Below are 27,139 nucleotides of genomic sequence, written 5' to 3' on the forward strand. Positions count from 1 at the left end.
GGGGCAGTCTGTGAGGTAGGGGTGGTGGGGGGGCATTCTGTGAGGTGGAGGCAATGGTGAGGGCATTCTGTGAGGTGGGGGTGGTGGGGGGGGGCCTTCCGTGAGGTGGGGGCTACTCATCTGCAGATAGCCAGGCCCCTGGGTAGGGCTTCAGGTTCTGCCTGGGGTCAGGGTTGCCTCCATAGGTTCTCGAAGGTTACCTGTGGGATCTAGAGGCTGGGGAGATGTTGCCATGAAGAAGGGGCAGAGAGCAGGTTGGGGATTAGGGGCCGTGTTGTGTGTGCCTCTGTGAGGAGGAGTGGAGAGAATGCGGCTCCTTGACCGGCAAAGTCTGGAGACCTTGAGCAGCTGCTCTCAGGCGCATCCCCTGAGCCAGAGGCAGGTGAATGCAGAAGCAAAGACTGCTTGTAATTCTATCAAAACTTTCCCCTTTTAGAAATAAGCAGAGAATGCACTTTGCCTTGAAAAGCTTGTTACAGGAGGCCCAGAACAACTTAAAGATCTTTAAGGTAAGAGTTGCTTCTGTTTTATGGCACTTCTGGGGTGGGGCCACTGGGTGTCTGGACTGAGCCAAGTGAGCTCTGGTGCTCTGGTCCCTGATGGGGCTCTGTGACCTTGAAGATGAGGGTGTCTGGGCATGGTCCTTTAGTTCCACGGGCTTGGCATCCTGAAACTCCTGGAGTATGTGACATTGATTCCTTGACCTGCTCAAGGGCCAGCATCCTGACGGGCTAAGGCTGCCCCAGCCCCTGGCACCTGGCTTCGCCTCGGCACTTTGTCTTGGCCTGCTTTCCTCCCAGGAGCTCCCACTTTCCCCTTGCTGGGTACATCTCCTCCCGCTGTAAGGCAGTCTCAAGGGTCAGCGTCTCTCAGTGGTTTCCCCTGGTCCCGTGGCCAGCAGTGGCCTCAGTTGTGTCCCCACTGCCCTAGACACCCACACCTGTGAGCTCTGACAGTTCTGATAGGGGCCTCTCAGGAGAGGCACGATGCTGCTGAATCCTAACCTCGCTGTTGAAGGAATGCCCCGTCCACACCTCTTCTTGGATTGGGTGGACCCCATTCACCAGCTCAGGGTAGAGCAGGGGCTGTCCTCGTCTGTCTCATCACTGCTGCCCAACAGCCACTTGTCATCTCACAGTTTCCGTGTTCCGGAATTGAGGAGCAGCATAGCTGGTTCTGGCTCAGGGTTCCTCTTGAGGCTGTATCCCATCTGCAGGCTTGGCTGGGGCCAGGGGCCCTGCTCCCAGGATGGGCCTGCAGCTATGGGCAGCAGGCATTAGTTCTTGGCCACATGGGGCTCCACGGGGCTGCTCAGTGTGGCCGCTGTGGTCTGAGAAGAGAGCCATCAAGACGGAAGCTGTAGCATCTTTTATAACTTAATCTTGCCAGGGATGGTCTGTTGTTCTGCCTGTATTCTGTTGGTCACACAGACCAGACCTCCTGGAGAGGACTACAGGGTGTGATTGTCGAGGGAGGGGGCCAGTGGGGACCGTCTGGAGGCTGCTGACTATACCGTCTCACAGATGGGAAACTGGGTGCAAGTTGTTCGTCACTCCCCAGGGTTGGCTGCTGCTCAGATCTGTGGAGACCAGGGATCCCTTAGGGGCTTTTACCCTAGACACCAGAGGCCCCCAGAAAAGTCCTGGGGTGAGGCCCATTGGGCGTTCCTGCCTGCAGCCCTGAGAATGTTGGTGCCATAAGGGGTTTCTTTGCTGGACTTGGTTTTAGAAGGCAAGATGGCCTTGAAGATGAAGATTTCCACATTAGTGATGCTGGCAACTTTCTCCATTCTGGCGGGAGCCAGGCCCAGCCTGTCAGAGAGGACAGAAGCCCTCTGGGATGCTGGCGGCCGACAGACGTCCACCCTGGCCGGAAGTTTGCCCGCTCAGGGTTGGACTGACGCCGTGTCCCCCTTGGTGGCACCATGTCACGCAGCCTCTCGAGTAATGGGCTGGGTCTCTGGGAGTCTGGGCCTCAGGCCGAGTTTGCTTGAGCTGCCAGTGTGCTGCCTGTCCTGGTCTCGGGGTTTGCGTTTCAGGCCAGGACTCTGGTCTCCAGTTTTTAGAACTTTTCTTCGTTTTCACATTCCGTGGGATTTGCCTGTTGGTCAGTGACATTGTGTGTGAGGGTGGGTGTCCCCGCAGGGCTGCAGTGTGCAGTGTCGTCGGACAGGGCCCGTGTGAAATGTCGCCTCCCTTCGCCTGCCAGTGGTGGGGAGTGAGGTGGTTTCCTGCCGGGCTGTTGAGGCTGACGATCCCCTGTCTCCCTCCCCACCGGAAGAACGGTGAGCTGATTTACGGCTGCACAGACGCCCGTGGCCCGGTGGCTGACCGGAGGGAGCTTGCCCGCCACCTGAAGCCATTCTTCTTCCCATCCAACGGCCTGGCCGGTGGGCCCAACTGCACGAGGGCCGTGATCCGGGAGCTGGTGCGCGTCATCACGCGGGTGCTGCTGAGTGGTTCAGACAAGGGCCGGGTGGGCGCCCTGAGGCTGGGGCCTGGGCCACAGGGCCCACGTGTCTGTGAAGCCAGCCCTTTCAGCAGGACACTGCGCCGCCAAGGTAGGTCTGGGTGGGTAGGTGGGCGGGCAAGGGTGCGGCCTGGCCTCACGGAGCTTCTGCAGGAGCAGCCTGGGCACACCAGGGCTCCCCAGCCCTGGCCTCTCACCTTGCAGCCCCCGGGGTGGGAGGCTCCATCCCTCATCTTTCACATGGATTTGTTAATTGCAGCACACGTGTGGGCCATAGGGCTTTCCCTGAAATACCATCCCACGTGTCTGCATCCTCTGTGGTTTGCTGAGCGCTTTCTCTGCATTGTCCCCTCCATCCTCATTGTGGCCCTGAGGGTGGGTTTTCCTTGGCCTGTTTCTTAGACATGGAGAATTGAGGCACAGGAGTCAGAGTCCCATAGAGCAAGGCCCTTCAGGGCAGAGGGTGGCCCCAGCTGGCAGCAGTTCGCAGATAGGCGTGACCGCAGGCACATGGGGACTGTCTCTCCAGGTGCCTCTTCCTTTAAGCCCTGTCCTCACAGACTCCCTAGTGGGCTGCTGGGACTCCGGGGCGCCCGGGCTCCAAGGCGGCCTGGTGGCAGGTTTGGGTTTCTGCTATGAATGTCCTCGGGCTCTGCGTTTGCCCCTTTCTCATCTGCTGGTGGCTCCACGACACACTCAGGTCTGTGGTACGTGGAGCCATAGCCAGGAGCTTATTTGGGACTCAGATTATTCAGTGTCTGTCCTACAGCCCCGTGTGCCCTCTTGGAGCCCTGATGACACCGTAGGGTGTGATGTGGGGGGAACGGCAGCCCTGCTCCTACGTGGCTTTCAGCTGCTGTCATTTTTGCCTTGCGGCCACCCAGGCACAACAAAGCACCTTTGTCCCTCATGCCAAGTTTTTCTCGGCACAGGTGAATTTTGTGGGTTTTTGTCTTATTGCAAAAGTGATACCTGATCATCTTAGAAAATTTTGGTGAAATTATGCTCATACTTCGGCACATAACTGGATTTCAGTAGACGGAACGTGTCTGGAAGGACTCCACGTGGATGCTGTTTGCTGGGGCACTGTTGACCCCGGGGGACCTTTCTTCCTGACGTCCCCTGGACACATACGTGGACACATGCGTGACCTGCAGGATGTGTGGTCATGCTCTGCGTGCTGTTTCATAATCTGATGTTTCTGCCTGATTAGCATAAACCCATCAGTCTCAGCAAGTGTGTTTGGAACTGTCACTGACCACATGGAGGTGCTCCGCTGCGTGGGCGGCCTGTGACTTAACAGATCCCTCCGGCTGGGTCCGTGTGCTTGTATTCTGTCCCACGTGGCAAGTGTGTCTTTTGGCGGTCAGCACATCAGGACCGCACACAGCCACAGCTACGCCCTGCAAGGACTCGGACCGTCTGCAGTGCTGTTCTTTTTGTTCATGGGATGTGGTTGCTCCTTCCAGGGGTGAGAGATGGGTCGGACCCTGTCTCTCTCCAGCCCTTGTGGCACCTGGTCCCCGGCAGGGGACCCAAGAACGCTTGAGTGTGGAGTGGCCTTTGTTCCCCCAGCATCTCTGAGATGATGGCTCCCTGCTGCCAGCTTGTCAGCAGTGGCTTTGACCACCGTCCTCGGTGTGGTCACCCGCCTGTCTGCATGGGCTGTGGCTTTGGGCTCTGCAGTTGCCATCTTGTGTATTTGGGGATGTCGGCATGTTTGGGGTGTCGGGGTCGTTTTGTGCCTTCTCTTATTTGGACTGAAGGTCTGTCTGTAGACTTAGACGTGGGCTGGTGTGGTGGGAGGCAAGGATGCTGAGAGGAGGAGAGGCACAGATAGGGGGGACATGGGTGTCCGCCCTTTGCTGTGTGCCTGGCCCCGTGTGCCCACGAGTCCTGGTCCCAGCAGCTCCGTGAGGCAGGGTGCGGTCTGTGCCGCTGCCTTTTTCAGTCCTCGACAGTAAACCTCTCCTTTTCCCTGATGTTCTTGGTAGGAAAAAACTCCCCGGAGTGCTCGGGGTTACCGAAGGGCTGTCTTCTGTACAAAACCCTCCAGGTGCAGATGTTGGACCTGCTGGACATCGAAGGCCTCTACCCTCTGTACCGGCGGGTCGAGAGGTACCTGGAAGAGTTTCCCGAGGAGAGGTGAGGCCCAACCGGTGGCGCCCCTGCCTGTCCTGGGCCTGTGTGTGGCCCCAAGCAGCCCTGAGCAAGACAGGAGTGTGGCGAGAGCCCTACAGGAGGACGGCCCAGGCCTCCTGGGAGGACTGCCCATCTGGCCACCCCTCTCCCTGCCCCAGGCACCAGGCCTGGCCTGTGGACTCAGTGCCATGGGAAGCAGGACCAGGGTCCTGTCAGATCAGTGGTCACTTGCTGCTTCTAGAAGTGAAAGCACGTCCTGTGAGCCTGGCAGGCCTGCAGGGGGCAGTGCTGCTCCACCACTGAGCAGTCGCTCGCCCAGCCCTCGGCGCTGTCAGCGTCCTTCACCGTAGCCTCGTCTGTCCCCGGTGACTTGACGGGGATCCCTGGGGTCCACATCTTTGGCGTGTGGCAGGACCAGGGCTGTTCCCCTGGCCTGGACCCCCTTCCTCCACGCGGCCCCCTCACTAGGGTCTCCAGCCCGGGCACCATTTGTCATAAATGCAGGACTGTCGGCCCCGGCCTGCTGGGTTCCCAACCCTGTTAAAACTGCTGCTTCAGAACCAGGTTTAGCATCAGCGAGAGGAGGGCCCGTTCGATGTTCTTTAAAGCAGACGTGTGACTGTTCCATTGTCAGCAGTTTAAGAAACAAGCCCAGGCAGCTTTGTCATCCTGTTTTTTTGGTGCTTTTTCCTTCAGAAAAACGTTGCAAATAGATGGGCCTTATGATGAAGCGTTTTACCAGAAGCTGCTTGATCTCTCCACTGAGGACGATGGGACGGTGGCCTTTGCACTGACCAAGGTGAGCATGCCCTTCCAGAAACACACTGTGTGCTCCTTGGCTCCTGACATTCACTTGGGGTTTTCCCGAGAAACCTTGTTCCCCCACCTACCCAGGCGGTTAAAGCAGGAAAATTGGGCATTAAATAGAAGTGGCTCAAGTTTCCCCAGATGGACTGGGCCAGGTGAGGCCCCGTCACCTCAGCTTTTAGGGAAGGTCTTCTTTCATTGAGTTGGCTCCAGCCCACCCCAGGCCCAGCCCTCCCCCCGACCTTGTGCTGGGGTCCCGGACCGGGCCACTACTCTGTGCTTCCTTCTCAGCAGCCTTAGAACAGCTGATGCCAGCCATCCTCTCCTTGCGCCCTGGCTTGGGGCCCAGACTCGCCCCCGTGGCTGTGTGGGGACGGCTTCCTCTCCTGAGAACGCAGGCCCAGGGTGGCTGGGAGCATCTCTTGGGGACGAGACCTGGTCCTGTTCTTCCTGGTTCTGTGGAATTGGGGATTCGGAGACTCTGTGAACTTGGCTAGAAAAAGACTGTCTTTATCTTCACTAACTCCTAAGTGACACGTAAGGTTTCCTTCTGTTAGAGTGGGCAGTGACCACGCCGCAGGGTCACCAGGACCCCAGCTTTGGCACAAGGAGGAATCAGACTTCCTTTCACACTGCGGTTTTGCAGTATCTCGCGCTCTCTTTATATTCATCCTCCTGAGGTTTTGTTGAGTGCTATCTGATACGTTTGTTTCAAAAAATGTTTCGATGTATGACCTGGTCGCTCTCTGTTTTTATTTTCTGCATTTAAACTTGTTCCTCTGCGAGGGGCCCCCAGGCTCTGCTGGGCTCTCAGAGGTTTTGTAGACGCCACAGTGGCCAAGCAGCCCTGCTCCAGTGGGAGTGAGGCGATGGGTGCAGGAGCCAAACTCGGCGCCCTCCTGTGCACGCGGGCACTGCCCTGCAGCCGTGGGCCCGCCTGGCGGTCCTGGTGCTGTGTGGTCCCTATGTGAAGAGCTCTCACCCTGGTCTGGCCAAGGCTGCTGTGCCCTCCTCTGCAGCTGTCAGCTTCCAAGGAGGAGGACTGAGGAGGTCCCTCCGAAGCCAAGGGCTGTCGGGGTTAGTGGAGGTGTGCGGGGTGGAGTGGAGCCTCTGTTCCAGACCAGAGCAACAGAGTCTGCCCCGTGTGTCTGCAGCTTGGGTACGCAGATTTAGGAGTGAATAGCAGCATTGCTTCTTTTTTCAAGAGAAGAAACAGGACTTTATTTCCTTTTTTATACATTTCTATGTTTTTCAAAATCCCTACTAAATATGCATGGATTACGTCTTATTTCAGTTTTTAACCTCCTAAATAATCTTGTGTGAGAGATTTGAGCAGTCATTCCACACTGTGGGCACGGCTGAAGGCAGTACGCTGGGGCCCACTGAACGTGGCTGCGGAGAGAATGCCCTGTGCTGGTGGATGGGCAGCTTGATAGCCCTTACAAAATGGAGCAGCCGAGGCCCTGCGGCCTGCACCTGAGGCCCTGCACCTGAGGCCCAGGTGCTTGTCACAGAGAGGACATGACCTGTGCTCACCACAGCCCATGCAGTGGTGTTCACAGCCGCCTTGTTTGTCACAGCTGGAGGTGGCTGCCAGCCCCTGTGGCGGCCATCACACGCCAGCTCTGCACCTGCACAGCATCCTGTGTCCTCCAGGGGGTTGTGCCGAGTGATGGGAGCCACACCCAGGGGTCACACACTGTCGCCCTGTTTCTGTGACACTCTTGAAATGACCAAGATGAGTGGCTGCCGTGGTTGGGAGGAGATGGAAGGAGGGTAGGTGCGGTTAAAAAGGTCGACGCGAGGGATCCTTGTGGTGGAACTGCCCTGTCTCTTGACTGTGGTGGTGGATGCGTGACCCTTCATGTCTGAGGAAGTACACACGCAGGAGTACATGTAAAACTGGGGAGGTGGGAATAAGATCCTGGAGTGTGTCAGTGCCACTGTCCTGGCTGTGATGTTGTGCTTTGTGGTTTTTCAAGATGTCACCACTGGAGGAGACTGGGTAAAGGGGACTCAGGATCTCTGCATGACTTCTTACACCTGCCTGTAAATGTGACAGTATTGCTTCCCAAGCCATGATATCTGTGGTTATCACTGTGTGTCTTTTCAGAACCTCGCACACGCACACACACCATCTGGGGGATCACATGCGTGTTTGCCAGCTTGCGTTTAATGTAATGTGACTTGAGGTCTCTTCGTGTTGAAATATTAGGATCTGCCTCTTTTTGTTTTAGGGAGTTAGGTTCTGGTGGTGAAGAGGGTGGTTGTGAAGCCGAAGCTGGGGAGCAGGTTGAGAACCTTCCTAGGCCATAGACTATTAAAAGTTCTTTCAGAGGCTGGTCCCGTGGCCAAGTTGGTTAAGTTTGTGAGCTCAGCTTCACCAGCCCAGGGTTTCACCGGTTCAGATCCTGGGTGTGGACCTAGTACCACTCATCATGCTGAGGCAACGTCCTACATAGCACAGCCAGAAGGACCTACAACTACAATATACAACTATGTACTGGGGGGCTTTGGGGAGAAAAAGAAGAAGAAGAAAAAGAAAAAATTCGCAACAGATTCTAGCTCAGCTGCCAATCTTTATCTAATTGAGCCCTGTACCTCTGATGAAACGAGGGAGGAGGGGATGTGGTCTTTATTTTGAGGCTAAGGAGGCTGCAACCCAGACTAGCTCTTGCTCTCTGTCTGTTGTGTAGTATTGCATGCAGGAGTCAGCAGACGATCTGTGAAAGGACAGACTATAAATGCTTCCGTCTCTGTAGGTCACCTGGGGTCTGATGCAGCCCCCCAGCTCTGCCACTAAGCTCAGAAACAGCCGTGGACAGACATCAGAAGCACGGCTGTGTTCCAGCACAACTTCATTTACAGAAGAGGTGGCGGCTGCATGAGGCCCCCGGACCGTAGTTTGCTGATCTCTCTTCACTTTTGCTTGTTAGTTTCTTTATTCCATTTTTTGCTCTATTGGTTTGGAAGTTACACATTCTTTCATTTTAGCAGTTACCTGTCCATTTCAACCACGCATACTTCAAGCCTAAGGTTAATCAATAACTCGACCCCTGCCTCCCCCTACCACACACACACCATAAGGACCTGGGACACGCTATTCCGGTTGCCTCTCCCACATTCATGAAGCTAATGTTGGGTGTTCTTTGTGTACTTTTTTGAAAATCACAGTTTACAGCATTACTTTCTACAATGATTATTCACATCTGCTGTGTGTTTACCCGCATCTCTGCCCAGTACTCCTGCCTCTCAGATCCTCCTCTTTCTGCAGTAGCTTGATTGAGATATAACTTACATACCATACAGTTTACTTGCTTAAAGTGTACAAGTCAATGGTTTGTACTATATTCACAGACATGTGCAACCACCACCACAGTCAATTTTAGAAGATTTTCATCATCTCAAAAAGAAACTCCTACCCTTTAGCCATTATCCCCTTATCTCCCCATCCCCCCGAGCCCTAAGCAAGCACTAATCCACTTTCTGTCTCTGTAGATTTAGCTGTTTCAGATATTGTATATAAATGGAATCATTCAGTATGTGGTCCTTTGTGACTGGCTGCTTTCACTTGACATAATGTTGTCAAGGTTCATCTGCATAGAAGCAGGCATCTGTACTTCATTCCTGTTTATGGCCAAACCCTATGCCATTGTATGGGTAGACTATATTTTGTTTATCCATTCATCAGTTGGTGGACATTTGGGTTGTTTCTGCACTCTTTTTTTTGGTGAGGAATATTGGCCCTGAGCTAACATCTGGTGCCAATCCTCCTGTTTTTGCTTGAGGAAGACTGTTGCTGAGCTAACATCTGTGCCAGTCTTCCTCTGTTTTGTATGTGGGACGCCACTGCAGCATGGCTTGATGAGCAGTGTGTAGGTCCACACCTGGGATCCGAACCTGTGAACCCCGGGCTGCTGAAATGGAGCATGCCAAACTTAACCACTCCACCACCAGGCCAGCCCTGGGTTGTTTCTACTTTTTGGCTCTTAGGTGTAATACTCCAATAAATAGTTGTGTGCAAATCTTTGTGTGGATGTATGTTTTTATTTTTCTTGGGTATATACATATGAGTGGAATTGCTAAGTCAAATGGTAACTTATGTTGAACTTTTTTGGGAACTACCAGACTGTTTTCCACAGTGGCTGCACCATTTTGCATTCCCACTAGCAGTGGACAAGGGTTCCAGTTTTTCCACGTCCCCACCAGCACTTCCTGTCTGTCGTTTTGGTTTCAGTCATCCTAGTGTGTGTGAAGTGGTATCTCCATGTGGTTTTGATTTGCATTTCCCTGAAGAGTAAGAATTTTTTTTCATGTGCTTATTCCCTATTTGTGTATCTTCTTTGGAGAAATGTCTATTCAGATCCTTTGCCCACTTTTTGATTATGTTGTCTTGTTGAGTTCTGAGAGTTCTATATATGGTGAAGAGTAGGCCCTCATCAAATATATGATTTGCAAATATTTTCCTCCATTCTGTCAGTTGTCTTTTCACTTTCTTGATAATGTCCTTTGATGCAAAAATGTTTTTAATTTTGATGAGGTCCAGTTTGTCTATTTTTCTCTTTTGTTGTTCATGCTTTTGGTGTCATCTAAGAATCTATTGCTAAATCCAAGGTCATGAATATTTTTCCTGGTTTTCTTCTAAGAGTTTTATAGTTTCAGCTGTTACATTTAGTTCTTTGATCCATGTTGAGTTAGTTTTGGTATTTGACTTGAGGTGGGGGTCCCACTTCATTCTCTGCGTGGGATATCTAGTTGTCTCAGCACCACTTGTTGAAGAGACTGTTTTTACCACTGAATGACCTTGGCACCCTTGTGGAAAATCAGTTGACCGTAGATGTCTGGGCTTATTTCTGTTATCAGGACAGGGTGATTGATAACTGTTGCCTTTTGCTAAGTTTTGAAACTGGAAAGTGTAAGTTCTTGAGCTTTGTTCTTCTTTTTCAAGATTGTTGGGAATTTAGAGCCCCTTGTAATTCCATGTGAATTTTAGAATCAGCTTGCCAGTTTCTACAAAGAAGCCAGCTGGGATTGTGATGCGGATTGTGGTGAATCTGTAGATTGCTTTGGGTAGTAGGGCCATCTTGACAATAGTAAGTGCTCCGATTTGTTAACATGGGATGCTTTTCTGTTTATTTAGATCTTTGTTTTTCTTTCAACAATCTTTTGTAGTTTTCAGAGCATACATTTTGTACTTTAAGTTTATTCCTGATTTTTTTTAAACTTTCTATTTTTTGCTGAGGAAGATTGTCCCTGAGCTAACATCTGGTGCCAATCCTCCTCTTTTTGCTTGAGGAACATTGTTGCTGAGCTAACATCTGTGCCAGTCTTCCTCCATTTTGTATGTGGGATGCCAACACAGCATCATCAGTGTGGTGTGGGTCTGTGCCCAGGATCCGAACCTGTGAACCTGGGCTGCGAACGTGGAGCGCACAAACTTAACCACTGGGCTGGCTCTCTGAATGTTCTATTCTTTCTGATGCTGTTGTAAATGGAGTTCTTTTCTTTTCTTTCCTTTTTTTTTAAAAAGATTGGCACCTGCGCTAACATCTGTTGCCAATCTTTTTTTATTTATTTTCCTCCTTCTCCCCAAAGCGCCCCTCCTCCCCCCCAGTACATAGTTGTGTATTTTTAGTTGTAGGTCCTTCTAGTTGTGGCATGTGGGACGCCGTCTCAGTGTGGCCTGATGAGTGGTGCCATGTCTGCGCTCAGGATCCAAACCAGTGAAACCCTGGGCCGCCGAAGCGGAGTGTGCGAACTTAACCACTCAGCCACTGGGCCAGCCCCTGGAGTTGTTTTCTTAAATCTGTTTTCAGATTGATCGTTGCAAGTGTATGGAAATACAATTTATTTTTGTATATTGATCTTGTAGCTTGCAACCTTGCTGAATTTATTAGTTCTAATAGTTTTTTTAGTGGATTCCTTGGGACTCTCTCTATATAAGATCATCTGTGAACACAGATAGTTTTACTCCTTCCTTTCAATTTGGATGTGTTTTCTGTCTTTTTCTTGCATAACTGCCCTGGCTAGAACCTTTGTACAATGTTGAATAGAAGTGGCGAGAGCAGATATCCCTGATTTGTTCCTGGTCTCATTGGGATAGCATTCGGTCTTTCATCATTATGTATGATGTTAGCTCTGGGTTTTTTGTAGATATCCTTTACCAGGTTGAAGAAGCTCCCTTCTCTTCCTAATATGAGTGTTTTTATCATGAAAGGATGTTGGACTTTGTCAAATGTCTTTCCTGCATCAATTGAGCTTATCATGTGTTTTTTGTTTTATATTTTATACATACAGTATATTACATTAATTTATTTTTGGACATTACAACCAACCTTGCATTCCTGAATCCCACTTGGTCATGGCACATGATTGTTCTTACATGTTGCTGGGTTCAATTTGCCATTATTTTGTTGAGGATTTTTGTCTCCATATTCATAAGAGAAGTTGGTCTGTAGTTTTTGTTTTTTATGATGTCTTTTTTGTTTTTGGTGTCAAGTAATACTGTCCTAGTTGAATGAATTGGGAAGTGTTGCAGCCTCTTTTAATTTCTGGAAGGTTTTGAGAAGGATCGATGTTAAGTCTTCTTTAAATGTTTGATAGAATTTACTAGTGAACCCATCTGGGTCTGGGCTTTTCTTTTAAGTGATGTTTTGATGCCTACTTCAGTCTCTTTACTTGTTATAGGTCTAATCATATTGTCTGTTTCTTCTTTTCTTCTTCTTCTCCCCAAAGCCCCCTGGTACACATTTGTGTATTCTAGTTGTGGGTCCTTCTAGTTCTGCTATGTGGGATGTCACCTCAGCACGGCCTGATGAGTGGTCCTAGGTTTGTGCCCAGCATCCAAACCAGCAAAACCCTGGGCCGCCGAAGCAGAGTGCGGGAACTTAACCACTCGGCCACGGGGCCAGCTCTGTCTGTTTGAGTCAGTTTGGTCATTTGTGTCTTTCTAGGAATCTGTCCATTTCATCTGAGTTGTTTACAATTTATTGGCCTACAGTTGTTTATAGTTTTCCTCCTCTTCTTGAAGAGCATCCTTTAGATGCCACGTTAGTGAAAGTCCTTGGTAACTTCTCTCTGTATCTGTTTATCTGGGTATGTTTAGATTTTGTCCACAGTCTTGAAAGGTAATTTTTTCTAGGTACAAAGAAGCAGTTGTTTTCTCTTAGCATTTAACCATTTTCGCAGTGTCTCTGGCTGTGGATGTCGCTGCTGAGATGGCTTCTGTCAGTCTCACTGTTCTTTCTCAGGAGGCGTTTTTTCCTTGTTGGCTGCTTTTAAGGTCTTCTGTCTCTCTTATTGACATTTTAGTGCAGTTGATTAGGTATGGTTTACTTTTTATTTATCCTGCTTGGTGTATGTTGTGTTTTCTCTATTTGTGGATTTATGTCTTTTATTATTTCTGGAAAATTCTCAGCCATTTTCTCTTTAAATATTTTCTTCATTATCCTGTTTTCTTCCTTTGGGGGTCTAATTAGATGTATATCAACTTCATTTTATTTTCCACACATTGTAAATGCTCTTTCATGTTTTCCATCTCTCTGTCTCTTTGTAGTGCGTTCCATGTGTTGTCTTCAGTTTTGCTTTCCTGTTCACTGATTCTTTCTTCCCCTGTGGCTAACCTGCTAGTTCATTTGTCCACTGAGTTCTCCATTTCTATGCAGCCACACGCTGTGTAATGATGCTGCAGTCCAGCAGACCGCACACACAATGGTGGTCCTACACAGCCTAGGTGTGCAGGAGGCTGTGCCATCTAGGTTTGTGTAAGTGCCCTCTGCCATGTTAGCACAATGACAGAATCGCCTGGCCACACCATTCTCAGAACAAGTCCCCAGTTAAGCAGTGCATGACTGCAGTTATATATATATATATATATTTTTTTTTAAAGATTTTACTTTTTTTTCTTTTTCTCCCCAAAGCCCCCTGATACATAGTTGTATATTCTTCGTTGTGGGTCCTTCTAGTAGTGGCATGTGGGACGCTGCCTCAGCATGGTTTGATGAGCAGTGCCATGTCCACGCCCAGAATTTGAAACAACGAAACACTGGGCTGCCTGCAGCAGAGCACGCAAACTTAACCCTCGGCCACGGGGCCAGCCCCTGCAGTTATATTTTTAATTTCTCAAAGTTCTGTTTGGTTCATTTTCACATCTGCTTGGTATTTTTGATAATTCCTATTGCTTGCCCATTTTAAAATTTCATCTTTTATTTCTTTAAACAATTTATGAATAGTTATTTTATATTTTGTATTGAATATCAGATACCAAAAAACCTTGGAGGTAAAAAATCTCATTATTTTGGCTGACTCATCCATACTGCTTTATTTACCTGGGCTTTTAATGATCTATGAGTGTGAGCTCACATCTGTTTGGTCTTAATCTGTGGGACTCCTGGGGATCTAAATAGGGGATACCTTCTTCCAGAGAAGATACGGATCCTTGGCTTAAGGTGGAATCTCAGGTTTAGACCCCATGCTCTATGGCTCTTCCTAGCAACAAAGCCTCCACCGACACTTGCCTGCAGAGCAGCTCACCTTCTCCATTGCTCCTTGCTCAAAAGTCGAGTTTCAGCTCTTTTGGGTGAGTAGCGAGAAGAGGAGATTGGGTTAGGGAGTTCCCTTACCTTCTGTAAGCCCATCGGTACATTAAAAGGTATGTTAATGGGGAAATAGTTGTTTTGTAGGAGGGCCGTTGGATCCTCCATACTCCTGAAAGTGTTGTGCTCTTTATCATGGTCATATCATTGTCATTTATTTTGGTGTTTGTTACTATTAAAAATAATGTTGATGTTCACATTTTTGTACTTTAACCCTTGTGCACATGTCTGTGAGATAGATACTTAGAAAGAAAATTGCTAGATTTTTAATAGATTCTGTCATATTGTCCTCCCCAAAAGATGCTGCCAATTTATGTTCCTTCTTGCAATGATTGAGCGCCCTGTTTCCCCCATGCCCTCAAAAACACGAGGTATTACTAGTATTTAAAATTTTCATTTTAATTTTTTAAGCTTTTGTTTCATTAACCATTTGTATTGTGAAATATAGCACATACTGAAAAGTGCATAGAAAAAATGTCCAGCCCCGTCATTTGTCACAAAGCAAACCCTTGTGGAACTCCAGTTGGGTCCGGTACAGAACACTGGCCGTCTACAAGAATCCCGGTTGGTTTCCTGTCCAAGTGTTCATCTTTCCTTTCTCCCCAGAGTTAACTGTTGTATTGACTTGTATCCTTATAGTTTAGGTTGTTCTGTTTTTGAACTTTACATATGGAATCATGTATGCATCTCTCATCTGTTTTTTTTAGCTCTATATAACATTTATGAGATTCACTCATGTTATTACATGCATTTCCAGATTTTCATTGCTTTATAGTGATCCATTGAATGGATATACTACAATTTATCCATTCTACTATTGATGAACATTTGAGATGTTTCCAGTTCTTGGCTGTTACGAATAAAGCTTCTGTAAACATTCTTTTTTTGAGTGTGAGGAAGATTCGCTCTGAGCTAACATCTCTGCCAGTCTTCCTCTGTTTGGCATGTGGGACAGTACCACAGCACAGCCACTTACAAGTGGTGTAGGTCCATGCCTGGGAACCAAACCCAGGCCACTGAAGCAGAGCGTGCCAAACTTAACCACTAGGCCACCGGGCAGCCCTTTGAACATTCTTATAAAGACCTCTTGGTATATATATATATGCACACATTTCTCTTGGATATATTCCTAGGAATGGAGTTTCTGGGCCAGAGGTATGAGCATACATGGCTTTAGTAGATACTGCAAAACAGTCTTACCTGTGTGCAGTGCCTGTAGCCAGCTGGGGTAGTCCCACGACCCGGCACCCTCTCCACCACTTGGTTGTGGGTCTTTTTAATTTTAGCCATTCTGGTGGGTGTGTGTTGGTGGCTGGTTTTGGTTGATGAGATTGAGCACTTTTCCTGTGTTTTCTGGTCATTTGTCTTTTCTTGTTTGTGAAGTACCTTTTTGTCTCTTCTCCAGTCTTTGTAGGGCTTGCTTTCTCGTACTGGTTTGAAGGAGCTCCTCATTATTCTGCATGGAAGCCCATCATCAGATGATGTGCTGCAGATGCCTGCTTCCCCTTGGGAGCTTGCTGTTTTACTCTCTTAATGGAGTCCTTTTAAGAAGGGAGGGTCATAATTTTGAGGTAGTTCAATTTACATCTTTTTCCTTTCTCTACCTTTTATTTACCTTAAGGTTCTACAGATATTTTAGAAACTTTGTTGTTTTGCCTTTTTATTAAATGGGTAACCATCTGCAGTTGCTTTTTGGTATGGCCTGAGGTGGGGTTTTATTTTATTTTCCTATGGAATTGTCTCAGAATGGTAGGAATTGTCCTGATCACTGTAGAGCTCTAACAAGTCTCGATACCCAGTAGAGCAAATGCTTCTACCTTCTTCTTCAAGAACGTCTTTCCTTTAACAAATGCCTTGGCTCTTCTGGATCTTTTGCTTGTCTGTGTAAAGCTTAGAATCAACTGGTTCAGTTCTACAAGGAAAAGCAGCAACAAAACTGTTGGGAATTTGATTGGTTTGGCATTAAAGTGATGACAAGAATTGACATCTATACAATATTGAGTGTACATCTATACAACATGGGCATTTTCTACTTTTTTAGGTGCTATTTAAAATGTGATGAAGGGCCAGCCCCAGTCGCCTGGTGGTTATGTTCAGTGCACTCTGCTTCAGCGGCCCAGGTTCATTCCCAAGCGCGGACTTAACGCCACTCATCTCTTAGTGGCCGTGCTGTGGTGGAAACTCACATAGAAAAACGAGGGGAAGACTGGCAGCGGATGTTAGCTCAGGGTGAATCTTCCTCAGCAAAAACCAAAACAAACCTAAAAAATAACCAATAAAATGTGATAAAAATATTTTATGATTTTTGTTGGAGAGGTCTTATATTTTATTAGATTTATTCCCAAATATTTGATGGTTTCAGATGTAAATGTTATCTTTTAAAATATTTCACTTTAAAATGTTTACTGTGGACATATAGAAATGCAACTGATTTTTCTATTTTGACCTTCTATCTGGCAATTTTGCTAAACTCACTAATTCTCACTATTTATAGCTTCTTTTGTATTTTCATTATATATAATTATTTGTGAATTTGATTTCTTTCCTTTCCAATCCTTATACTTTTTACTTATTTTGTTTTGCTTAACTGCATATAGTTAACTTGTGATAGTGTAAATTTTAGTCTTGTTCCCAACCTCAAAGAGAAAGCATTTTACCATTAAGTAAATTGTTCACTGTTGGCTTTTTTCAGGGAGATTTCATTTTTTTTACTTTTAAAATAAATAACCATTATCAGATTAAGGAATTTCCCTTCTATTCCCATTGTTAAGAGTTTTATCAGGAGTGGATGGTGAATTTGTCAGTGCTTTTTCTTTTTCTGTTGAGATGATCGTATGACTTTTCTCCTGTTTCCTGTTAATGTGATTGCACAATTTGTTGTGATGTATCACTCTTTTTGTATGTGACGTTTGGCTTGCTAGTACTTTGTTAGGGTTTTTGCACGTGTGTGAGTGGCACAGGTTTTCCCTGAGGCTTTGTTATGGCCTGGTGTCAAGGGTACGCAGCCTCACAGACACGGGAAGGGGGTCTGCTCATTCTCTGTTCCTTGGGAGAGGTGAAGGAAGACTCAGATTATTTCTTCCTTAAATATTTTGCGGAACCACAGGTGAAACCGTCGGGGCTCACAGTTGCTTTGTAGGAAAATTTTAAATTATGATCCAAATTTTAGATTTTCTTTTTCTTCTTTTGTCAGTTTTGGTAAGTTGTGTTTTTCTACAAATTGTTTTGTCTAAAATTTTGGCATATAATTTTTTGGTAATATTCTTTTATCTTTTAATATTTTATAAGATCTGAAGAATGCCATTTTATTCCTGACATATGGTATTTGTTTTCTTTCTCTCTTAATCCATCCCCACCAAGAGTTTATCAATTCTGTTAGTTTTGTACAAATTAACTTCTCATCCTTTCGTACGGTATGACTTTTCTATTTCATTAATTTCTGCTCTGGATTATCTCCTTTTTTCTTCTGTTCTTGGATATTTTGTTCTTTCTATAACTTCTTCCTGCTATAAATGGTTATTTACCTAATTAGATTTTCACCTTTTCTTTTTTCCTAAAATATGTATTTAAAGCTGTATATTTTCCTGTAAACATGGCTTTAGCTATATTCCACAAAGCTATATTCTCATTCAGTTAAAATATACGCTGATTAGTATGAAGATTTCTCCTTTGACCCACGTAAGTATTTAGAAGGGAGTTAATTACACCTTAGCACGTGGGATTCTCTTTTTTGTTTTGATTAGTAGCAAAAGTGCATTATAGTCTATATAGTCCTTTGGAATTTGTTGAGATTGGCTTTTGATCCTTTGAAATTTGTTGTGATTTGCTTTATGGATTAATTTTTCTGAAAAATGCTTCTGTGTGTACTTGAAAAGAAGGTGTCTTCTCAAATTGTTGGGTGCCACGTTTCGTATCTGCCCGTTAGGTCAGACTAATCGTGGTGTTCAGCTCGTCTGCAGCCTTGCTGATTTCACTGTCTGCATGTTCCATAGAAGTATGTTTTGAAAGTTTACATAATCATCATGGATTTGTCTCTTTCCTCTTATTTTGAGGCTATGTTATCAGGTGCCTTAAATTTAGAATTGCTACATCTTCCTAGTGAATTGAATTTTTTGTTTTCAAGTGTCATTTATCATTTTCGATGTCTTTATCTCTGGGAATACGTTTTACCTTAAAGTTTCCTTTGTCTGTTACTTTTGTAACTTCTCCAGGTCCCTTTGGTTAATACTTAAGCTATGTATCTTTTTCTGTCCTTTTATTTCTAACCTTTCTGTGTCTTTGTATTTAAAGTATGGTTTGGTTTTCTATCATTGTGACGTTTTGTCTTTATCATTTAGTTGGACTTATACTTGGGCTTAAACCTTTTAAGTTTCCCACCTGTTTTAAGTTCCTTTTTCTCTCTCCTCTTGCTGTCTTCTGGGTTGATTACTTTTTATCATTGCGTTTCCCCACTGTTGGCCTGGAAGTTACAGTGTCTTATGTTTCTTTCAGTGATTGTCCCAGCCATCCCGGCAAGCAGCTGACTTGTTCCAGTCTGATCTTGTTCAATGTAGACTTCTTGGAGTACTTTTACTTCTCCTCCCGGCTCACACTGCTGCTGTTGCTGTGTACTCTGTGGTCTTAAACTCAGGAAGACGTTATTGTTACTGTTTTACACTCTGTCCATTTACCCATGTTCCTCTCTCCCACTGCCCTGGGTCTGCCCTGTGCCTCTGAGCTTCTATCTGGGACCATTTTGTTTTTGTCTGAAGAATCAGACCCTTTAATGTTCCCTGGAGTGCAGGTCTGCTGGTGATTCGGTCTTAGTTTTATTTAGTGATATTTGTAAGTGATTTTTTTGGAGTCATTCTTGAATCTGTGGCTTGATGTCTTTCCCATTTTGGAAAATTTTTGGCCTCAACTTTTTCAAATTTTGTTTCTGCGCATTCCCTCTCTCCTTCTTCTGGGACTCCAGTTACATGTATGGTGAACACATTCTCTTTGTCTTCCGTGTCTCATGCCCTTTCCTTAACATTTTCCAGCTGTTTTCCTTTCCATGCTTCATTCTGGGTATATATTTTTTTGACTTGTCTTCCAGTTTAGCAACTCTCTTCAGTTCTTTCTAATCCGCACTTAAAACTATTTGTTCAATTCTTAATATTTTTGTATTGTTTGGTTCTAGAATTTCCCAGTGGTTCATTTCTGTCGTCTCCAGTTCTCCTCTGAAGTTGTTGGTTTGTCTCCTGTTCTTTGAGCAGAGCTGTGTGTGCGTCTGCTGCCTCTACTCGCTGGAGCGCACGTGTGTCTGGGCCAGTTCTGCTGGTTTTCATTCGTGCCATCTTGTTTTGTGCCTGGGTGTTGTGCTTATGTGTCAGAAATTGTATTTGTACAGTTATGTAAGGAATAATTGGAGGCCCAGGGTGTCTTCTTCTAGAGAGAATTTCAGGTTTGCTTCTCCCAGGGGCCTGGAGAGTGCTGGGGGCTGGGCTCGTCCTTCTCCAGTCTTGGTGGCGGATCTTGGAAGCAGAGCGGCTCCTCCAGGAAAGGCCCGTGACTGCTGGCCTGCTTCACCTTAAGCCACGGCATTCTGGGTGCTACCCCAAGGAGGCGGCTCATCGTGGTCACTCTCCCCTAGCCCTGGAGGTGGTAAAAGTGCCTCTTGGCTGGCCTTCCAGAATTGTCGCCTCCCTCTTTGGGCAAAAAAGACCCAAAAGTCTTTGTCCTCTCCCTGGTCCCGCTCAGTTCCCCAGTCCTGTTAACTCTGCCTCCAAGCAAGTGTTGTCAGCTCTGTGTCCAGTTTCGCTAGCAGACTCGGCAGCTAGTGTGGCCCCAGCTGCACCCTCCGACCTTGCTCCATGAGCAGCTCCAGCCTCGTGCTTTATGTCTGATAAATGTTCGCAGTTTGGCCCATCTGACGACTGAAAAATATTTCACTGTTATGATTTGCATTCCCTTGGTTAGTAGTAAGGTTAAGCATCTTTTCATTTACTTACTGGCTACTTCTTTTCTTTTATCAGTTTATTTGGTCCACATTTTTTGGGTATTTTTCTTTTCCGTACTGATCTGACATATCACATGGTCTTGCTGTTGATCCTCGGCTGTATGTTGCTGATATTTCCTCCCATGTATTCACAGGTCTTTTACATTTGAATTATGACTGTCTCATATAGAAGCTTTTAATTTTTAGATATTCAAATCTATCTTTTATGGCTTCTGGGTTTGCGGTCTTGCAGATCAGGACATAATAAATATTTTATACTTTGTTTTTTATGTTTTTCTCTTTAATTCTCTTGGACTAAGTTTTGTGCGTTTTGCGAAATGCCTGATTTCTTCACTGAAGGACTAGAGTATGTGGAGAGGAGCTGCTTTTTCCTTCTGCCGTGAGGTTCTATGTGGCCCTGAGACGAGCAGCCAGCAGGTGGAGGCAGCTGCACTTGGGGTCCCCCTTCGCCACAGCCCTGCCTGGGGAGCATTCAGCTTGGATGTGCCCTCCCAACTCTGCGACAGAGGGAATTACAGAAAGGGAGGGAGAAAAGAGGTTATGATCTGTCATTGCACATGTTGAGGATGGTGATGACATGTAGGGCCCACTTTTTTGTAACTAAATTATATTTGTAAAAGTGAGAGCTATTCAGTCTAAAAAAATTCAAATGATATATGGAGGCTTCAAAGAAGAAAGGAGAAGAAATGCCCCAAATTCTACTCAGAGGTGAGGTGACTGTCTGTGACACCCATGGCTTTATGAATTGGATCCTACAAACCATGTGGTGGGCTGTTTGAGTTGGTAGCCCTGGTGGACGTTGTTCCAGGCCAGTGTGCACAGATCTACACGTGCTCATGGCCCAGGGTAAAGAGCATGAATTTTGGAGCCATGACTCCAGGGTTTGAGTCCAGCCCTGGCGGGGCAGAGTGACAGGTAGTTCTGTCTCAGTCTCTGCATCCACAACCTGGGACACGAGCCGTGCCTGCTGTGGGAATGAAGGGAGTCAACAGACAGCCTGGCAACCCGTCTGTAGCATCATCCGTGATGGCTGTGTGACATTCCAGGTGCAGGGTGACCTGAGGGACACTGTAGCTCTGAACAGGGCCTTGGTGGACGTCTGGGTGGTGCCACCTTGAGGTGTGGTGTCCTGCTTACTCAGCACCCCGGGAGCTGAGGCAGCTCACTGCCTTTTCTTCTGAGGCGGACATTGGGTGCCTTGGGGAAGACCAGTCCTAAGTCCCAGGATTTGTGATCAGGTCCACTTGCTGCTGACAGTGAGCGGTCAGGAGGCAGGGCCTAGGGCCTCCTAACCCACCCCTAGGTTCTGGGACCAGTTCTGGACCTTGCTGGGGGCAGGAGGGTGCGTGTGGCTGTGGCATGACGCCCCCGTGCCCTGGAGCTGACCTCTCCTCCCCCTGCAGGTTCAGCAGTACCGGGTTGCCATGACTGCGAAGGACTGCTCCATCATGATTGCACTCTCCCCCTGTCTGCAGGACACCAGGTGAGGCCTGCTGCTGTGTCACACGTCCTGGGTCTAACAGGGTTTTGTGGATGGACAAGAGAGTCGGTTTCCCTGTATTTACAGAGCTCCTGGCAGGATCACGTTTATTAGTAGAGGCCGATCTCCAGGCCTACTTGATATTATGGGGCTTATTACCTCTTGCTCTCTAGAGCTTGTAATTCAGTCAGAAAGACATTTATGGAGAATAATTTTAAAAGATTGTTCTATTAAATCGAAGATTACTATTATTTTCTGAGAAAATACTCCAGGGACTTAGAAGCAGTTTGGATAGTGTTGCAAATTCCTTTCTCTCAGAGAAAGCCCTAGGCTCCCATGAGGCTCCAAGGCCTGGAAGCTGTAGGTCTTGTGGGCCCTGCTCTGGTCCTAATGTGCCACCTCCATGGTCACTGTGAAGCCCTTAACACAACACATCCACTCTTCCGCGTCCTGTTTGCAGGTCTCTCCTGGACACTGTTGCCGTTCTCCAGCTCCCTCCCCTGCCTTTTTTCAGTACTTCAGGATGAACCTGATAATCTTGTCTTAGTAATTAGATGGCATCTTTAGCATCCATCTTCAGGGTGCAAACCCACACACGGTACCTGTGGGATGTTGTGCGTTCTTCTGACATGTGTTCCTGGGTCAAGGCGACCTTGTTGCTGGCTGCCAGCCACTCGTTGTTCTGATGCTTTTGAACCAAACATTCGCAGGAGTCTTGCTCCCTGGCAGGCACAGAATTGTCCACTTTCTGATAGGAAACATGAAGGGACATTTGTGGATCATAACTACAGAAAAAGGGTGGTTCTGTTTAGTTGAAAACTGCCATTCTCCTAAGAAAACGCCTCCCCTGCGTAGCTAGGAGGGTCCATTCGCTGGATCAGGCTGCTGGTGTTAGATGAGAGAAAACCACACAGACTTACTCTCTGCCACCCCTTCTGAAGTGGGGATGCAGCCGGGACACAGAAACATGAGGTGGCCACATGAGGCCCCGGGGCCTGGACACCCTTCACCTCAGCAGAAACCGACACCCTGGGAGAGGAGTGAGGCATGTCCAGAAAGTTCTGAGCCACGTGGGCACTGGTCTCAGCCTAGGATGGGAAGTGTGTCGGGCATCGGGAGCCATGCCCTGGGCTCACGGCGAGCTCGTGGTGGACAGTCAGACTGTCTGCAGAAGCTGCCCCTGGGCCGTGCTCCCACCCGCCTGAGGGACAGATTCCTCTTTATTCACGCCATCTTGCTGGCGGCTGGTTCAGACGTGGGAAACTGAAGCGTCCTTTAGAGCATCTAGCCCTGTCGGGAGCTAGATGGGGACTGTCCCAGCCCAGCTTCACAGAGCTCCGGCTCCAGGCCCCAGAGAGACTCAGGCGCAGAACCTTAATTTGGGAATGTGTTCTCTCCCTTCAGGGGGAGCAGCCAAGGCCCCTGCAGCTGAGCTGGGTGCATTTTCCTGTAAGTGTGTTTCCAAACAGGACCTCAGGGACAGTCGGGGCCTCGATTAGCTTTGTCAGTGGAGCGTGTCTGTCGGCCTTTTCTCTCCCAGGCAGGAGCTTTTGAAATTGGTGTTTTGTTTTTCTTTCAGTGATTTCCAGATCTGTGGGAGCAGTAAGCGTGGGGCAGCCAGGACTCTCACCTGCTCCCCCCAGGCCATACTGAGCTCGTGGGCTGTGTCGGCCCGGCATCTGGACGCACGCTGTGTACAGAGCAGGCTGAGCGCCATGTGGATGCACAGCAGTCTCAGTGCAGAACTCAGAGTTAGCCTGCAAGTGTTTCTCAGTACAAGTAATTGTTCATGTTTTGTTATAAATGTGTTTAGGAAAACCACAAAATGAAGCCCCAAGAAACAATATACAGAACGCTGCAGATAGATTTGCGCATGAAACAGGAAGCCAGGTCTCTCCAGCATGAGAAGCGTGAAGAGCTGCTCACCAGCCACGGGGAGGGGCTCGGGGGACATTGTTCTCAACCTCTGATCCATTCGGCTGTGGAGTGGCCACGTCTACATTCTGCTCTCTTAGGTTGTGTAACCCTTGGCTCAGGACAAAGTAACTTTGTTCGTTCACACCACTGGGATCTGGGGAATGTGAAGGGCGTGTTCCATGTAATTGCTTTCCTCTCTTTCTGCACTTTAACCCTCTCTCCTCTGGTGTGGTGGGCGTCACAGCAGGCGCCTGGCTCGCAGGAGCTTCACGCACTAGCGCACACAGCTGGCGCAGACAGACGAGATGTGCACAGACGCACAGAACGGGCGCCCCTCATGAGCTGGGGTGAGAGGATTTGGGAGTTTGGTGTATTCTGAAATTGCTTTTATACTTCCAGGTCCGATCAAAGGCCCATCGTCCCTTCGTCGCGGTCCAGGTTCACCTTCTCTGTGTCTGTGCTGGACCTCGACCTCAAGCCCTATGAGAGCATTCCTCATCAGTATAAACTGGACGGCAAGATAGTCAACTACTATTCAAAGACCCTGCATGCCAAAGACGCTGCCGTGATGCCGACTAGGTTCAAGGAGAGCGAAGATTGCACGTTAGTCCTCCATAAGGTCTAACCCTTTTCCTGTAGTATCTTTGAAACTTGAACACAGAATGTGAAGGTTGAATAATAGAGCTATTTTCTGTTGTGTTGGGTGACTTTTGCTGTGAATACTTTTGCTTTTTAACCCCTGTCTAGGTGGGACTGCCTCTGGGAGACACACAGTGGAAGAGCACTGGGAACATCTTCCAGGACAAGGAATGTCCGACGTGAGCCCAGCAGTGTGCCGTGTCATGGGGGCCGCTCTGGGCAGGTCTTCCTTCCAGCCAGGGCTCACGTCTAATCTCTAATGCAGAAAGCCTTACTCTAAGACCCAGGGTTTGGATCTCCTACCCCCGACTCCTAACATAGAAAACTTGAATTGTCATGCACGTCTCACAGTTTGGACTCAAGGAAACTCGGAAACTACTGGAACTGTCCCAGCTGAGTTACTTGGTCACTTTCAGTGCAAGCCCCACGCCAGCACAGGTTTCGTGGTTCCCTGCTGCACAGAGCGATGGGTGGTTGTACGAACGTCGGTTGAGCAGCATGGACTCGGAGGCCCTGTGGAAGTACCACACCCACCCCTCTGCGTGGTCAGCAGGGAGTGTGGGACTCAGGTCACGGGTGGACACCACTCATGTGAGCGTTACCTTTGTTTTTTTGCTGAATGATTTGTCTTTAGGTTGAGGGGAGACAAGGCGTTCTTTCCCACCTGCAGGTGCTGCTGTGGAAGCTGGGAGCAGAGCCGCAGCCCTCAGCTGCCGTGCCCCGAGCAGTGTCGCGAGGCGGCTGTACTCCACCAGCTCTGTGTTCATGGCTTGTTTGGGTGTCTGGGGCCCTCAGCCAGTTCCACCAGAGCCAGCGTTGAGTTTGCCCTCCTCCCCGTACCCGTTCCTTTCGTGGGCTTCACCGAGACCTGTGGGGTTTGCGGCCTCGAGTGGTGCTGGGCCACCTCCTTGTCTGGGCTGCCTGAGGCCCTGCTTCTGCAAGATGAGCAACTCCTGGCTGGCACCAAGAGGGTTCTTGTTGGGGTCACCAAAGTGTGCCCGGCTGCTAAGAGAACTGTTGGGAATCTTGGCTTCAGTTTTTATTCTATGGTAGGTTGTACAGATTGATTATTTATATCGTCGTTTGAGGGACTAATGAAGGCTTACTGTAACATAATATTATAATTTTAGCGAAACCATGGAATTGTAATGAAAATGCTACATGAAAAATAAGAATATTTTGCTGATTGTACATTTTTGTGGGGAATTTTGTGATAACTTGAGAATTACACTTGCTTGAATCAAGCTAGCTCTTCTGGAATTTATTCTTCAGTTCTGTCCTAACACTCCTCACTTCCACACTTGGAGGTACAGAAAGATACTCAGATGACACACGTCTCTCCTCCACGGAATATTGGGGTCTGGGGCCTTGGGGACTCTGCTTGCAGGGACCCAGAGCTGCCTTCCTGGGGTGAGCCAGAGGCCCCACAGCATGGAGAGAGGTGGCCTCAGTGCTGCTTTGGCCTGAGGGCATTGCTGGTTGCTGGCCTGGGGGAGGTGGTCTTGCCAGCACGCTGTGCACAGAGCTCTGGAACCCGGCCCCTCGAGGAGGCGGGGCTGGGCAGCCTCCCGGGCTATCCTGGCTGCACTGGATAGTCTGACACCACCACCCTCCATGTTGGGGGAGACAGGCGAGCACCCCTGCTCTGGCGTCTCAGCCAAGCCCTTTGCTCTGCTCACTTCCACCCTGTCTTCCACGGGCATTGTGCATTTGGTTGGAACAATGTTTCCACCGATTCTAACAAACATGATCAACGGGCGCCTGAGGTCTGTGCAGCGCTTAGACCCTGGGGGCCTTGAACAGAGACCCTGTTTCTCTGTGTGAAGGGATGACGCAGTCCTTGCTGTCTTACTGCGTTCTTTGTGGAAGCCCCCGCGTGACCGTCTGAGGACTTGCCGAGGTGCTGCTTTCGAGAACAGGGAGGTGGGGAGGGAGGGCACTGTGCCTCCCCGGGGCTGACTCTATTGCCTCCAGGAGCCCCGGTGGTGGGCAGTGGGAGGAGGGCCCCCCTCTAAGGCAGGCCTGTGCCACCTTTGCCCACAGAGTGTGAGGTGGGGCACAGCTGCGCCCCGCATCCGAGGACGGACACGCACCCTGTACTCCTCAAATGTTAAGCTTATTTTAAAAATACTGTGTCACTTGTCTGGCATTTTTTATTCAAATAGCTGTATTTATTTTTCATGCCCTGACAGCTTGTACATAATGTGCCATAACTGCACAGACATGTTTGGAAGAAATGGTTTCTAAGTGGAAAATAGCACGTTTATATTCAGTAAACCTCACGCCTCCGGGTGCAGTGTCTCCCTGCGTGCTCAGTGTCGGGATCTAGCGTGTTCCTCTGTGCACAGCAGTTTTATCAGGCTCTCTAGAGTGGCCTCAATGCCCAGCACGCCCAGCAGGTTTCGGAAGCCAAGAGGAGCGGTTTCTATGACTCTGTTCTTGTCCAGCTCCAGGACTGTAAAGAAAACAAGTGGGTGAGAGACCTCACCAGACCCCTCCTCCGTCCCCACTTCCCTGCTGCCGTGTGACCGGGAGGCCGGGCCAACTGCTATGACCGTGCACGGGCCTCCCTTTGGGCTGGAGGCAGAGCTGGAATATGCCCCTGGTGCCTTCAGCCCAGAGGGCCTCGGGGGAGCAACCCCCCTTGCTTTTTGAGCGATTGTTGATATTTTAAAACCGATATAAAAAGTACATTAATGAGATTTTCAACTTTTGCTGCCTGCCTCGTCAAACCAGATGTGGTAAGTGGGCATCTCTGTGGGCACATCACAGACCCCACAGGCCCTACCTCGCTGTGGCACTTGGGTGAGAAGATCCAGCTTTGGCAAAACCTTCCCTTCATCGTCGATTTGTATCCTCCAAACTATGACCACTTCAAACCTGAAAGAGGGGGAGAGGTTGCTAAGTGCTCTCTGAAATCTCGGTGAACGAGTGAACTGTGTGCAGCACCGTCCACCTGCCTGCAGGAGGAGGACACCCACCAGGTGGGAGCACTGCTCCCTCCACCTTCCTCGTTCCCGCCCTTCCCGGCCCGTGCCCAGCCGCCCTGGTGCACGTCCAGCCTGAGGGGCAGAGGAAGTGCGGTCAGTTCAACCTGAAAAGAGGGTCGAT

At 48.4% G+C, this 27,139-nt stretch overlaps 2 protein-coding genes across 8 annotated transcripts in view; one reads left to right on the plus strand and one right to left on the minus strand.

Annotated features, from left to right (window-relative positions):
• The window catches only part of IPPK (inositol-pentakisphosphate 2-kinase), a 49,013-nt gene extending 23,741 nt beyond the window's left edge, over positions 1 to 25,272 (plus strand). The window contains exons 8-15 of one of the 4 annotated variants that reach the window (XR_011431155.1): positions 437 to 509; positions 2,281 to 2,560; positions 4,464 to 4,614; positions 5,308 to 5,410; positions 21,396 to 21,475; positions 23,052 to 23,251; positions 23,789 to 24,008; positions 24,137 to 25,272. Coding sequence is in view for 3 of the 4 variants with exons in the window: in XM_070248184.1 (XP_070104285.1) it covers positions 437 to 509; positions 2,281 to 2,560; positions 4,464 to 4,614; positions 5,308 to 5,410; positions 21,396 to 21,475; positions 23,052 to 23,251; positions 23,789 to 23,913 (1,012 nt within the window). In the remaining variant the exon portion in view is untranslated. Of the gene's footprint in view, positions 1 to 436; positions 510 to 2,280; positions 2,561 to 4,463; positions 4,615 to 5,307; positions 5,411 to 21,395; positions 21,476 to 23,051; positions 23,252 to 23,788; positions 24,097 to 24,136 lie in introns of those variants that run through there. The other 3 variants (XM_023627634.2, XM_070248184.1, XM_014735541.3) reach the window with 3 other exon arrangements.
• An 891-nt stretch (positions 25,273 to 26,163) lies between these two features.
• Positions 26,164 to 27,139, minus strand: part of CENPP (centromere protein P) — a 215,819-nt gene continuing 214,843 nt past the window's right edge. For all 4 annotated transcript variants that reach the window (XM_070248185.1, XM_023627640.2, XM_070248186.1 and 1 more), the window contains exons 7-8: positions 26,817 to 26,908; positions 26,164 to 26,483 (exon numbers count right to left, since the gene is read on the minus strand). In XM_070248185.1, coding sequence (XP_070104286.1) covers positions 26,341 to 26,483; positions 26,817 to 26,908 — 235 coding nt within the window. In that variant the 3' untranslated portion in view covers positions 26,164 to 26,340. The remainder of the gene's footprint in view (positions 26,484 to 26,816; positions 26,909 to 27,139) is intronic.

The sequence above is a fragment of the Equus caballus genome, chromosome 23, assembly GCF_041296265.1.
Source record: "Equus caballus isolate H_3958 breed thoroughbred chromosome 23, TB-T2T, whole genome shotgun sequence".
NCBI lineage: Eukaryota > Metazoa > Chordata > Mammalia > Perissodactyla > Equidae > Equus > Equus caballus.